The sequence below is a fragment of the Coptis chinensis genome, chromosome 3 (genome assembly GCF_015680905.1).
Source record: "Coptis chinensis isolate HL-2020 chromosome 3, ASM1568090v1, whole genome shotgun sequence".
Taxonomy (NCBI): domain Eukaryota; kingdom Viridiplantae; phylum Streptophyta; class Magnoliopsida; order Ranunculales; family Ranunculaceae; genus Coptis; species Coptis chinensis.
The window spans coordinates 23,581,122-23,595,248 of record NC_141458.1 but is presented as its reverse complement, the minus strand read 5'-3'; the positions used below and the strand labels follow the sequence as shown (position 1 = coordinate 23,595,248).

The following is a 14,127-nucleotide window of genomic DNA, read 5'->3' as shown; positions in this document are numbered from 1 at the left end:
GATTGCACACCTAATGAAATGAAGAGTCTTTACTAAGAAAGCTTTTAGATTTCATTTGGCTTTGCCTTATGTAGTTAAGCCCTTATATTGACAATACATTAAATCTTTATACCTTGGTGTAGCCTTATGTAGTCCTTGTGCATCTTTCTTTTTAAAGAATCACTCGAATGAACGAAGCACAAATTCAAGTCTCCCTGTTGCAATAGGTAGAATCTTGGAGAGAGTTTGACCAGGCGACCAACTAATGTAATGGATTCTCAGTATGTTTATTTGTGTTGAACTTTGCATCTCCAGCTAATGGAACAAATTAAGCACTATAAGTTTTTTATAGTTAACTAACCTCATAGAAATAATTAACAAGAATCGGAAACTAGATGCAATTGCATTGAACTAACATAATTAATATGAATTTAGAAAATGGATGCAAATGCATTGAACTAACCTCAACGAATTAACAAGAAATCGGAAACTATAACCTCAATGAATAATTAATGGGATATTGGAAACTGGGTGCAACTCCATCGAACTTACCTCAAAGAATAGTCAACGAGAAATCATAAACTGTCAAATGCTCAGAACTAACCTCAAGGAATAATTAACGAATAATCAGAAATTGGATTCAAATGCATCGAACTAACCTCAAAGAATAATTAACGGGAAATCAGAAACTGGAAACAAATGCATCGAACTAATTACCTCATAGAATAATTAACGAGAAACTAACATCAAAGAATAATGAACAGGAAATCGGAAACTCAATGCAACTACATTGAACTAATCTCAAAGAATAATTAAGGAAAAATCGAAAACTGAATGTAAATGCATACCCATTGAACTAACCTAAAAAAATAATTAGCAAAAAATCAAAAACTGTAGGAAACTGTATTGAACTAACCTCAAAGAATAATTAACGAAAAATCAGAAACTTGATGCAAATGCATTGAACAAACCACAAAGCATAATTATATTATATGCAGTCAGAATGTCTCGACAATTATAGTTTTACATTGAAAATGGTGTTTATCATATCTATTTTCATATGATTGGGAATGCTTCCTATTCAAGTAGCTTAAATATGATCATTGGTTCATTGGGCATTCACACAGGACTTCAATAAAACTTCTATTTTCCAACAACAAAAAGAAGTTGAATGGTTTTTTCATCCATAGGTTTTTCCTTTTTATGGAGAGTGGAGTTTTCACGTAACAAGAAATTTGAATGAGCAATCAATATAATATTTACATCTCATATATCTGCATAAAGCAAATATTTTTCAGAATAATTTATATAACGGCACCCATTCGTAGGACGGGTTAAAAAACTAGTATGTCTTAAGGAGATAGTGAATCTTCAAATTCACTAAGCTCGAATTGACATTTTCGTACTTCGTACATTTGAGAAAAAAATTTGTACTGTTGTTGGTAATTAGTAAAGAGTAAGTTTATTTGGGTTGTGGTTAGTAACAACACATCTACTATCTATATACTAAAGTAGAGACCTCTCATGGATGATTTTCTCTCTCCTATGTGGCACTCTAATATGAGAGTTAGTTTTTTCTCTCACCTATGTGGCACTATAATATGAAAGATAGTATTTTCTAATAGCCTACAATCACAAGTACATGAAACCTCTTTGGAGAGAACCTCTTTAGAGAGTTTGAGTGTATTTCTAATTCTTATATTTGGAGAGTTTGAGTGTATTTCCAATTCTTATATATTTCATCAAATAAAAAAAATTGCTAAAAAATAGGTGATTTGTAAAAGGTAATTTTCTATTACGAATCAAACACTTTTACTGTTCCAATTATTATATATTTAATTAAATAAAAAAAATTGCTAAAAAATAGGTGATTTGTAGAAACTAATTCCCTATTACAAATCATACAATTTTAATATCTATGATAATGCACCAACTTATTTCGAATATATCATTAACACGACCTCAAAACATAGTTAAAAACAATTATACAAAAAATAACATCACAAAATATATAATAGAAAATGAAAAAAAATAATAACGGCAAAACAATAATGACAAATATTTTTAAAAATATATAATATTGAATAAAACTAACGTCAAAAAATAATTAATGGGGAATCGAAAACTGGATGCAAATGCATCGAACTAACTTCAAATAATATTTAATGGGAAATCGAAACTGGGTGCAAATGCAAGCATTAAACTAATCTTAAAAAGTAATTAATAGAAAATTGGAATATTGAAACAACTGCATTAAGCTAACCTCAAAGAATAATTAACGGAAAATCAAAACTTGGATGCAAATACATCAAACTAACATAAAAAAATAATTGTCGGAAAATCGGAAACTGGATGCAAATGCATTGAGCTAACCCTCAAAGATTAAATTAACGGGAAATCGAAAACTGGATGCAACTGCATTGAACTAACCTCAAAGAAAAATTAATTATAAATTGGAAACATGATGCAAATGCGTGGAACTAATCTTAAAAAATAATTAATGGGAAATCGAAAATCGGATGCAACTGCACTGAACTAATCTCAAAAAATAAACTTGATGCAAATGCATTGGACTAACCTCAAGAAATAATTAACGGGAAATCGGAAACTGGATGCAAATTTATTGAACTAGCCTCAAACAATAAACGAGAAATCAACAACTGGATGCAAATGCATTAAACTAATCTCACAGAATAATTAACGGGAAATCAGAAACTGGATGCAAATTCATTGAATTGACCTCAAAAAACAATTAACAGAAAATTGGAAATTGGATGCAAATGTATTGAACTAACCGAAAAGAATAATTAAAGAGAAATCAGAAACTTGATGCAACTGCATTGAATTAATCTCAAAAAATAAATAATGGGAATTGATTATCTGATGCAATTGCATTGAACTAACCTCAAAATATAACGGAAAATCATAAACTGGATGCAAATGCATTGAACTAATCTCAAAACATAGTTGGGTTATATGTTGTGAGAATGTCTCGATAAGTATAGTTTTGCATTTAAAATGGTGTTTATCTTATTTCTTTCCTTATGATTGGGAACTCCTTGCTATTCAAGTAGCTTCAATATATATGAACTTCACCTTATTAGGCAATCTCACAAAACTTCAATCAAACTTCTTTTATTAAACAACAAAATGAAGTTGAAGGGTTTTATCAAAGGTGAGTTCTTTTTTGTTAATGGAAAGTGAGGTTTTCACGTTATAAGAAATTTGGTTGAGTGATCAATATAATATTAATATATAATAGCTCTGCATATTTGCAAATATTTTTTAGAATAATTAATATAACATCACCCGTTCGTAGATAATCTTTGAAGATTTCACATAGTGAGTCATGCATAATTTAAAGAATAATTAATGGGAAATCGAGAACTGGATAATCTTCGATGATCCCACATAGTAAATCAAGCATAATTTACTTTTTATGTCATATTTGCAAGGACACTATAGATGGATCAGTAGAAGTTAGTATTACACACCACATTGGATAATTAAAAGGAAATCGGAAACTGGATTCAAATACATAACTGAGCTCAAAGAGTAATTAATGGGAAATCAAAAACTTTATGCAAATGCAATAAACTAAACTAAAAAAGTAATTAACTAGAAATTGGAAACTGTATGCGATTGCATTAAACTAACGCCAACTATTAACTAACAGAAAATTAGAAATTGGATGCAAATCCTTGAAAAATATCTAACGGGAAATCGGAAACGGTATGTAAATATATCAAACAAACCTCAGATAATAATTAATGGGAAACTGGAAACTGGATGCAAATGTATTAAACTAAACTCAAAAAATAATTAACATAAAATCAAAAACCCAATGCAACCGCATTAAACTAACCTTATAGAATAATTGGTGGGAAATCGGAAACTAAATGCAAATGCATTGAAATAATCTCAAAGAATAATTAACAGGAAATCAGAAATCGGATATAATTACATCGAACTAATCTCAAAGCATAAATAATCAGAAACTAGATGCATATCCGTTGAACTAACTTCAAAGAGTTATTCATGGGAAATCGGAAACTGGATCAAAATGCAATGAACTAATCTCAAAGACTAATTAACAAAACATTGAAAAATGGATGAAACTGCACTGAACTAACCTAAATGAATAATTAATGAGAAATTATAAATTTGATGTAACTGTATTGAACTAACCTAAAAAAATAAATAAAGGAAAATCGAAAACTTGATGCAAATGCATTGAACTAACCTCAAAGAACAACTAACATAAAATCGGAAATTGGATGCAACTGCATTGAACTAACCTCAACGAATAATTAACGGAAAACCAAAAATTGGATGCAACTGCATTAAACTAAAATCAAATATTAACTAACGGGAAATCAGAAATTGGATGCAAATGCATTAAAATAACCTAAAAAAATAGTTAACTGGAAATTGGAAGTTGGATGTAATTGCATCGCATTGATCTCAAAGCATAAATGTCCGCATTTTTAGCCTTCTCATATGAGTAATTACGAGTAATTAGGAACCAAAAACGAAAGTGAGTTTATAAAAACAGACTCTTACATGTATGCAAATTGTATAGAAATTGTAAACTATCGAACTAACCTAGAAAAACAATTAATGGGAAATCAGAAACTGGATGCAGATGTATTGAACTAACCTCAAAGAGTAATTAACGGGAGATTGGAACCTGAATGCAAATGCAATGAACTAATCTCAAATACTAATTAACGAAACATCAAAAACTGACCGGATGCAACTGTACTGAATTAACCTTAATGAATAACTAAGGGTGTGTTTGTTAACTGGCAAATGAGGGTGGCTAATTTTGTATTTTCCCACTAGAAGTACCATTTGCCAGTGTTTGGGTGTATTTAAGGGCCCTGGAAAACACTATTTGGAATTAGCCGGCAAATCAAATTATCCCACTAGAAGTGAGAAAATAGAAAACACTTCCCCCAAAGTTGAATTAGTCACCCGGTATTTTCCCACTTTGGTAGGAAAATAGAAACAACTCTCCCTCTCGATCTCTCTTCTCTCTTTCTCACTGCCGCCTCTCAACAACTTGCTCGCTCCACCTCCAGCTCTCACTGCGCGCCATCAGGTAAGTTTTGGTTTTAATTTCGTTTTTTGGGTTTTAATTTAGTTTGGTTTCGTTGTTTGGTGGCACCCGCTATTAAATACCCTCAGTCATTCGCTAATCATTTTAGTACTGCTGTAACAGACACTCTTAATTTGAAAATAGTTTCCAATGATATTTTAGCTCCTTCCACACTTTTGACCGAACGAAAATGAGGCCTTTAATTGTATAATCATCTCCTTCAAAGATGAAGGTTATCCTCAATATACCAATTCCTACGCTAAAGGACAATCGGTCATTACCCATATAATGGGAAAGGAATATGCTCCACAGTCTACTCCCATCTGTGGAGAGCTCTCAAGAACAAAGAAGTTAGTGGACCCTTCACATGACAAACCCAAACCACTCGAGACTAACGAAAAGAAATAAGACCAAATATGCCACGAGAAAGGAAGATGGATGATAGTATAGCTAACCGACTCCTCATCCAAGTACATTTGAATACAAATTGACAATAGGTTTCCTCACAATAGTGATATGTAACAATGTTAAAATATTAACTTGTATTGTGCAGGACAAATAGACTCTCCAACTCCAAATATAACTACAAGAAAAATCTGGAATAGAATTAGGATGAAAATTATCCAGGACTTCAGGAGGCGAGAATAGAAGACATAGTAGAATCACCAAGAAGATAATCTCTCTTTATTTCCCCCTTTGTCCAAACCGGTTGATCTTTGGTGGTTGATCGAAAGAATAGAGTCTAGAAACAAAGTAAGGGTAACAAGACTTGAAGTATCCTTATCTGACATGGCACAAATGCACAATGAATACCCAAATCTTTGTTGTAATTATTTTTAGAATGGTTCATTGTTATTGCTTTGTTGGTTGAATACATTAGATGTATGGATTGTTATTCATGCATGTATATTTGTATCAATTTGTTTGTTTCGTTAATTGAGTACATGAATTTGTATACTTCATTAATTTCTTTTTTTCTTTTTGAGATATTGTAGAATGATTACCGAATGCCAGCGTAGGTTAGTGGCATTTCTACTTATAGTTATAAGTGCATATATGGTGATGACATGGTGGTATAGGAGAATGTATATGGGGAGGTATAAGCCTAGGCGTAGGGCTCCCCCCCCCGCTCTTATTAGAGGTCCTCGTAGGAATTGGGATCAAGTGCGGAGAACTGTATTGGGTAGGATGTATACAAGCACTGACAGATTCTGCCACGAGCAATTAAGGATGAGACGATCAATGTTTCATCGCTTGTGCACTCGTTTGCATGATCATGGTCTACGTGAAAGCAGACATGTTACATTAGATGAGCAAGTTGCCCTATTTCTCAACACTGTTGGGTATGACATGCGTAAACGGAATGAAACATTTCAATTCTTCCGTTCAGGAGAAACAGTTCACCGTTATTTCCATCTTGTGTTGGATGAAATCCTTTGTTTATTCAGAGAGTTAGTAACAAATGCTACTGTTGATAACTCTCCTCGCGAGTGTACCAACACACATCATTGGCATTGTTATTTCAAGGTCAGTCAACTTTTTAGAAAATGGATAGGATCATTCTGATTTCAATGTTTAATAGTTTAATAAATATTTATGGAATTTGTTATGTTAGGATGTTGTGGGTGCGGTTGATGGTACACACTTTCCAATCAATTTACCACTAGCACAACAGGCTAGGTATCGTAACAGGAAAGGTGTCGTGACCCAAAATGTGTTAGTAGCTTGCACATTTGACATGAGGTTCACATATGTGCTAGCAGGGTGGGAGGGATCGCACACCACGATGGACGGTTGTTGAGGGAGTGTTGTGGCTCGTCCGGGGCATAAACTTATCGTTCCAAATGGCAAGTACTATCTTGCGGATGCTGGATTTGCTTTAGTGCCAGGGTTCCTCACACCTTACCGTGGTGTACGGTACCATCTTAGAGAGATAAGTGAAGTTCAACCTCAAAATCATAAAGAACAATATAACTTTCGTCATTCATCTTTGCGTACTGTTGTTGAAAGGACAATTGGTCTCTTGAAGAAGCGATTTGCCTATCTAAGGCATGCAGTTTTCCACGATGTCAAAACACACACAAAGGTTATCCTTGCCTGTTGTGCATTGCACAACTTCTTGCGAGAAGAAGATCCTGATAATACATTGAGTGACGAAGAGCTCGCTGATGATGAGGAAGAGGCTGACAACTCTCTGAATGCTCCAAATATGAATATTGATATGCAACCAAACATTGGGTGGACTAATTTTAGGGATGAGTTGTCAATTGCAATGTGGGAAGATAATGAGTGATGTAATAGATATTATGATTATATGAGTGATGTTTTTGTAGTAGACTTATGAATTTATTAGTATTTTTGTAATAGACACTATTATGTTTCAACTACTTATAATGTTTTATTCACATGCAATCTTTCTTATTTGTTACCTTGATATGTTACTATGTTATGTTCTTTGTTGGTCATTGCTTCAAACTAGGTATGGCTGGAAAACAGAAAAAAGTTGTGAAAACAAGATCGCCCCAAATTAGATGGTATCCCAACATGGAAGCCATCTTGGTAGAGGTGTTGTTAAAGGAGTTAGCTACTGGGGGCAAGAGGGCAGATAATGGGTGGAGGAAAGAGAGCTTGAAGCGTACTGCTGATGAGATCAATACACGACTTGGAATGAATTGTGTTTCAGACAATGTCAGGCCGAGGTTGAAAACAATGAGACTTGCTTGGCAAGTTGCGAAACATGCAGTTGATGCTAGTGGGTTTGGTTTGTCTTTCAACAAAGAGACCAAGAGAATTGATGCAGATGAGAATGCATGGGAGAGTTATGTAAAGGTAATAAAATAATCTCATTTTTTTTATAGGATTTGGTTTTGGATGCCATATTAATTGGTATATTGTGGGATTTAGGCTCATCCGTTGGCAAACACTCTCAGGCAGAAATCATTTCCTTACTATGACGAATGTTGTCTCATTTTTGGGAATGATTATGCAACTGGAGAAGGGGGCAATAGTGGGTTCGATGATGACATGGTGGATGGAGGTAAGTTGATTAGATGTAAATAGAGTTGAATTTTGTGTGTCTAACTAGTTTTGAAATTAACTTTTTGTTTCAACTTCTTGTTTAGATAATTCTAGACAAACCTAAGGAGATGGGGGTGACGATTCTGATGCTAGTGAGTCCTCAGCTTTTGGTGCTCCCTCAGATACTGGTGGGGATACTTCTCAAACTGAGAGTGGTCCTAGAAGCACTACACCTACTTCTAAGAAGACTAGGAAGTCTCGATTCTTTGAGGATATACCTGAACCCCCTTCGTTTAAGGTGTTAACTGAAGCGGTGTCAAAAATTGTCGAGGCCCTCAAACCAGAACCACAAGAAGAAGAAGTAGACCAAATAGATTTGTTGAAGGATGCTTTGCAGTCTCTTCCTGATATGAATCCTGAGCTTTTCTTAAGGTCGCTTGACTTTGTCGGGTCGAGAATGATAGGCTTATTAAGGTCTTCTTGGGCCTTAAAGAGGATATCAAGGCTTCATGGTTGTTTAGGAGGCTAGAACAAGCTGGATGTTGATTCAACCTTGTTTTTTTGGTTTATTTTTTGTGGGATTGTTGTTAAGTAGTGGACCGATATATTATTGTTAAGTGACATTAATGTTACTTTTGGATATTTTATTGTGTGTTCTTGTTGAGTCTTTGTGTGCGTGTAGTGGGTTGGTGTGTGTGGTAGTGTGTGTAGTGTGTGCAATTAGGTGGTGTGGTGGGTGTGGTGGAGTGGTGGTGGTGTGCTGCTGCTACTGCTATGCTGCGATGGTTGTTTAAGAAGACATCCTATGGATACTATTAAAGTTGAGTTGTATTGTATTTTATTTTATTTTATTTAATTTGTATTTTATTTAATTTTTTGTTATACTTCATTGAGTTTGAAAACCAAATAAAATATCTCCAAAAAATTGAAATATCATTTGCCACTGGAGAAAAACCATGTAAACAAACACTGGCAAAACTGACAAATCTTATATTTTCCCACTATAAATTTTTGCAAACAAACACTGGCAAACTAAAATTTTCCCACTATAGATTTGTTTGACAAATTTATAGTGGGAAAACACTGGCAAATATTATATTTTCCCACTAGAAGTTTGCCAGTTAACAAACACACTATAACTGAAAATCATAAAGTGGATGCAATTGCACTGAAGTAACCTCAAATAATAATTAACAGAAAATCAGAAACTTGATGCAACTGCATTGAACTAACCTCAAAGAATGATTAATGAGAAATTAGAAACTGGATGCAACGTACTACATTAAACTAACTTAAAAAAATAATTAATAAAAAATCAGAAACTTGATGTAAATGCATTGAACTAATAACCCTAAAATATATTTGTATTATATGTAGAGGGAATAAATGTCTCGACAAATATAGTTTTGCATTTTAAGTAGTGTTAATCATAATTCATTTATTGTGATTGGGAATGTCTTGCTATTCAAGTAGCTTCAATATTATCTTTGCCACATTGGGGATTCAATTCTCACAAAACTTCAATCAAACTTTTATTGTTAAGACTAACAATAAAAAGAAGTCGATGGGTTTTATCAAGGTTTGATACTTCCTTTTTATAGAGAGTGTTGCAAGAAATTTAAATGAGTAATTAATATAATTTTCATATCTCATAGCTATGCATAGTTGCTAATATTTTTTAGAATAATTTAATATAACGACACCCGTTCGTAGGACACGTTCATGTGATAAATCTTTTTAAGTGGGAGTAATGTATTCTTTGAGGATATGGAAACAATCAATCTGTTTTAGTAATTTGTACACATTAGTACGTAAGCCGAACGGTGATGATTTACCGCTAAATCACTATAAATCTAATAAAACTATTATACAAACTAGATCAAGTTTAAGATAATTTCATTTGAAAATTACGGATTAATATCCTAAACCACAAAGTGAAGAGACTATCTCAATTTGATCCCTTAGTTTCCAAGTACTTATACACCATAATCGCTGTTCATTAACATATTTTGGTTTATTTTCAATAAAAATATATTCTGATTCGAAAATTTGTGTGAGACATTTTGTAAAGTCTTTTCAGCACACAAAATATTTAATAGATCCTAGACATATGCCCGGTTTTAAAATCTAATAGACAAACTAATATCTCGACTCTTTGCCGGCTTGTGTGGCCTCTATAACTCATTTGTTCTTGCTTTACTGCCGCTATTAGTTCTCTTTTCCTCGTCCTACACAAGCTGATTTAAGAAGACATGCAACAGCTTGGACTTTGAGGAAGATACAAAATATTCAGGTCTTTGAAAATAAGGTGATCTCAAGTCCTTTACCAAAGCATTGAGGTTAAGTCAATTATTATTTTTTTCTCGATAAATCAATTAAGTCAATTCTCATGCTATTAGCTTGTGACAGCACATGAGAGACACAACTACTGCTCCATGATGTACCCTTACCATGTTTTTTTTCATGAATCACAGATTCCCCTCTCTAAATCCTACCGACCTACCCACAATTTACTTCCGCAAAGTTTGCTCGCAAGACATAATTTTGGCAAAGCTATATGACAAAGAGCTTTTTATACTTTTCCGTACAAGTTATGAGGAATTCATTGGATGCCCCTCTTCCACATGGATCAGCTCAGTAAATGGCTTTATATGCTTTCTTGGGTAATACCACTAGCAATGCCACTGAACTATGCTCATTATGGAAATGCATTCAGTTAATTAATTAAGCAAACTACAGTATACAAATGACCAAGCTCTCATTCAGACCGATTCTCAATTGATTCTACGCTGTTCCTGAACCCCCTTGCAGAATTTCTTCCGTGTTGACTTGCTGGACAAAATCGAGAATGGTTTTTCTCCTTGACCCCGGATTCCAATTACATGTGGAGACATCATATGCGTGCAATTTTGTATTTGAAATCAATTATGCATGACCTTTCAAGAAAAGAAATACATAAGCAGGTGCTAAAGGTCTCAGTACTGTTGGTGAGCTTGGAGCAGGATAGTGGAAGATATGTACAACTGCACCCAAAAGTCAAACTCCCACTTAATCCCAGTGAACCTTGTAACATTTAAAGGTACTATATATGCCATTCAGAAGTCACAACTGTTTTAATTCTGGTTATGCATGTTTAGTGTAATTTTAGTTTGTTCCATAAATACTTCACTTTAGGTCTTTAGTACATTACAATTTACAAAGGTGTTCATGATTTCAAATTCACAAGAGTTGGTACAAACAAATATGTACAACACCGACTGCCAGATTTGGACACACCCACATTCTAAAAACTGCATCAAACCAAAAGGGTCTTAAAGCCATTGAATACAGAATACCCAGCTTCGAAAGATCTAATAAATCTGATCTAGCATCTAAGTGGACCATGAAAACTTATTTCTATGAGGAAACAAATTTAGATTACTCCAGTGATTCTGCACTCATACACAAACCGTCACAAAATCAGCTTTCACTTGCATTCAACACTTACTACTACTCGATGTTTGTTGGGTTCACTCCATAAAGTGTGAAACTGATGGATCCTAAATTTAGGAACTCAGACTTAAACACTGCTTTGGATGCAGTCCATTAATGGGCGACATTAAAATTGAAAATGAACACACCCAAAACTATATCCCATCTTACTTCTTCTATGGACTATAACTGCTATAGAAAATAAAGCTGAAAAAAAATCAAAACCAATCTCGCAACTTTCCCAAAAGGATCACAAGTGAAAGTAAAGGAACAGAAGCTGAGAACTTCTGCATTTGTACGTTCCATCATAATGGCAATGATAAGAAATTGATTCAACAGCTCAAATCTTTCCCCCTTAAAAAAAAAAAAAAGTGTCCCGTTCATTTCAATTATTGCCCATTCCCACTTTAATCCACAAATACTTGCAAAAAGCCAAAAACAACATAAAACAGTAATACAAAAGGGGAAAATTTTCCTAACTTGAGATGATAATCAACAATAGAAAGATAAATAAAACATACCCATTTCTCATAAAGTTGCAGAATTATCAAGAACCCCCTTGAATTCCATCAAATACAGCTAGGAAATTTCACATTAACTAAAAATCACAAACTTAACCGTGTGAAGGCGAAGAAGAAGTAGTCGGAGGTGGAAGCATTGCGCGCAGTTGATGATGATTCTGCGTCACACTACTAGTGCTACCACTCAAACTCATATTAACCGGTTGAAGATGACGACGATTGAGATTCGGGCTGCTATTCATAACAATAAATGGATGCTGAAGTAGCTGCGCTGCAGTCCATCGTTTAGCAGGATCTCTTTGCAAACAACAAGCAATAAAATTCTAAACTCTCTAGATGCATTGATTGGTGCTTCAGGTGGAGCAGATATACAAATAGCACACATTAAACTAGCCCAATCACCTTGTCTACCAACAGCAAATGGAAATTTTCCTAGATAAAATTCCAATATACTAACACCCAAACTCCATATATCACCAGCATACCCATCATAAACTCCATGATTCAAATCAGTATTAATCCTTTCTGGACTCATATAAGCAATTGTACCCACTGATGAATTACATGGATCCATAGTCTGAGCTAAAATTCTACTCACCCCAAAGTCAGCTATCTTAACCTGCTTTCTCGAATTAATGAGCAAATTTGATGGTTTGATGTCACGGTGAACAATCTTCCTTCTATGCAGATATGATAAACCAGATAAAATCTGGTAACTCAGATCTGCTAAAGCCTGTTCTTGAGAAATATGGTTTCCTTCTAAAGAGCCACAATCCATATGTTCTAAAAGAACTTGGATTTCACCAGCGTTGTCAAACATTCCATGACATTTAACAACATTGGGATTGTCAACAGTTCGAAGGATCTCGATTTCTCTACAGATCTGTAGACGTACTGCATCTTCGTGATTTCCGTAGATTACTTTCAATGCATAGGATCTACCGGTTGGTCTGTGACGTACTTTGTATACGGTCCCACCACTACCCGAACCGATTCTTCGTTCTTTATCTAGTTCCGTCAAACTTAGTGCCCCGGTTGTACTATTATTATTATTATTATTATTATTATTATTATTATTGGCTGTTGAATTATTTGAGGATGATGATGATGATGGTGGGGGGAGGGGAAGTGGTACGGCTAAAGATGGGATTCGTTCAGGTAGGGGGAGAGTTAAATCTGGTCGACGTCTTTGCCGATTGGTGCTTGTGGTGGGTTTTGGGGGTTGGATCGGTCTCATGACTCAGTTGTTATTGGATTGGGATTGGTTTTTTTTTAATTTGAGTTTTTTTTTTTTTTTAAAGGGAATAGCTATAGGAGAGATAGTTTTGTCATTTTTATTGGATTGGAAGAGAGGAAATTTTTTGATTAAGAAAGAAGGTTCTGGGAAGGAAAGGAAGAGAAGAAAAATAAATAGAAATGGAGAAGTGTGTTTTTTCTTTTTCTTTTTTGTTTTGGGTGTATAATATGGGGAAGTGAGAAAGGCAGGAAAGAGAGGGACAAGAGAGAGAGGATTGAGGAAAGCGGGGAGAAAGACAAGAGATAGGAGAGAGTGTCTTGATTGGCTTGGGTTTAAATAATAAATATAAGTGGGTGTGCTTAGTAGAGAGAAGTTGATGTTTGTTGTTTGGTACTTTGGTTGAGGGTTGAGAGAGATAAAAGAGAGAAATGAGTAGTAGTTTTCAACGAATAGATTTCGATGGATTTGTGGTCTCTGTGTGTTCTTCACACTTGCATGCTCTACTATTTCTTTTCTCTTTCCTTTGTCACACCTCTCTATTCTCATCTGCGACACTATCATTTCCTATTTTCATTTTCTTTAAATCAACTTATTGTCTTTATTATTTTGGTGGACTTCTGCAGCTCATATATAGTATTAAAGGTCCACTAGGCATCAAATATTTAACAATGCATTTCACTTCTATAAACTCTTATTCATTTTTATTTTCTTATTTCATTTCTTTTTCTCAAAATCAATTCAATTTCTTATATATTCCTAGTTATAGTTTCTTATGTTATATTTAATTTTATGCTTAAAAG

General features: G+C 34.2%; 3 protein-coding genes across 3 annotated transcripts; 2 read left to right on the top strand and 1 right to left on the bottom strand.

The window, feature by feature from the left end:
• Positions 1 to 6,310: 6,310 nt before the first annotated feature.
• Positions 6,311 to 7,373, top strand: LOC147508707 (uncharacterized). The gene is made up of 3 exons (XM_086597554.1): positions 6,311 to 6,607; positions 6,696 to 6,823; positions 7,091 to 7,373. The coding sequence occupies exons 1-3, from the start codon at positions 6,311 to 6,313 to the stop codon at positions 7,371 to 7,373; spliced, it is 708 nt and encodes a 235-aa protein (XP_086453680.1).
• A 193-nt stretch (positions 7,374 to 7,566) lies between these two features.
• LOC147508706 (uncharacterized) lies at positions 7,567 to 8,530 on the top strand. Its single transcript, XM_086599158.1, has 2 exons — positions 7,567 to 7,909; positions 7,985 to 8,530. Exons 1-2 carry the CDS (start codon positions 7,625 to 7,627, stop codon positions 8,138 to 8,140), a joined length of 441 nt encoding a protein of 146 aa, XP_086455284.1. The 5' UTR covers positions 7,567 to 7,624; the 3' UTR covers positions 8,141 to 8,530.
• Positions 8,531 to 12,070: 3,540 nt separating this feature from the next.
• Positions 12,071 to 13,866, bottom strand: LOC147508705 (mitogen-activated protein kinase kinase 5-like). The gene is given in 2 exon segments (XM_086601091.1): positions 12,071 to 12,415; positions 12,418 to 13,866. Coding segments are annotated over 2 exon segments (1,143 nt in total). The 5' UTR covers positions 13,328 to 13,866; the 3' UTR covers positions 12,071 to 12,182.
• Positions 13,867 to 14,127: the final 261 nt, after the last annotated feature.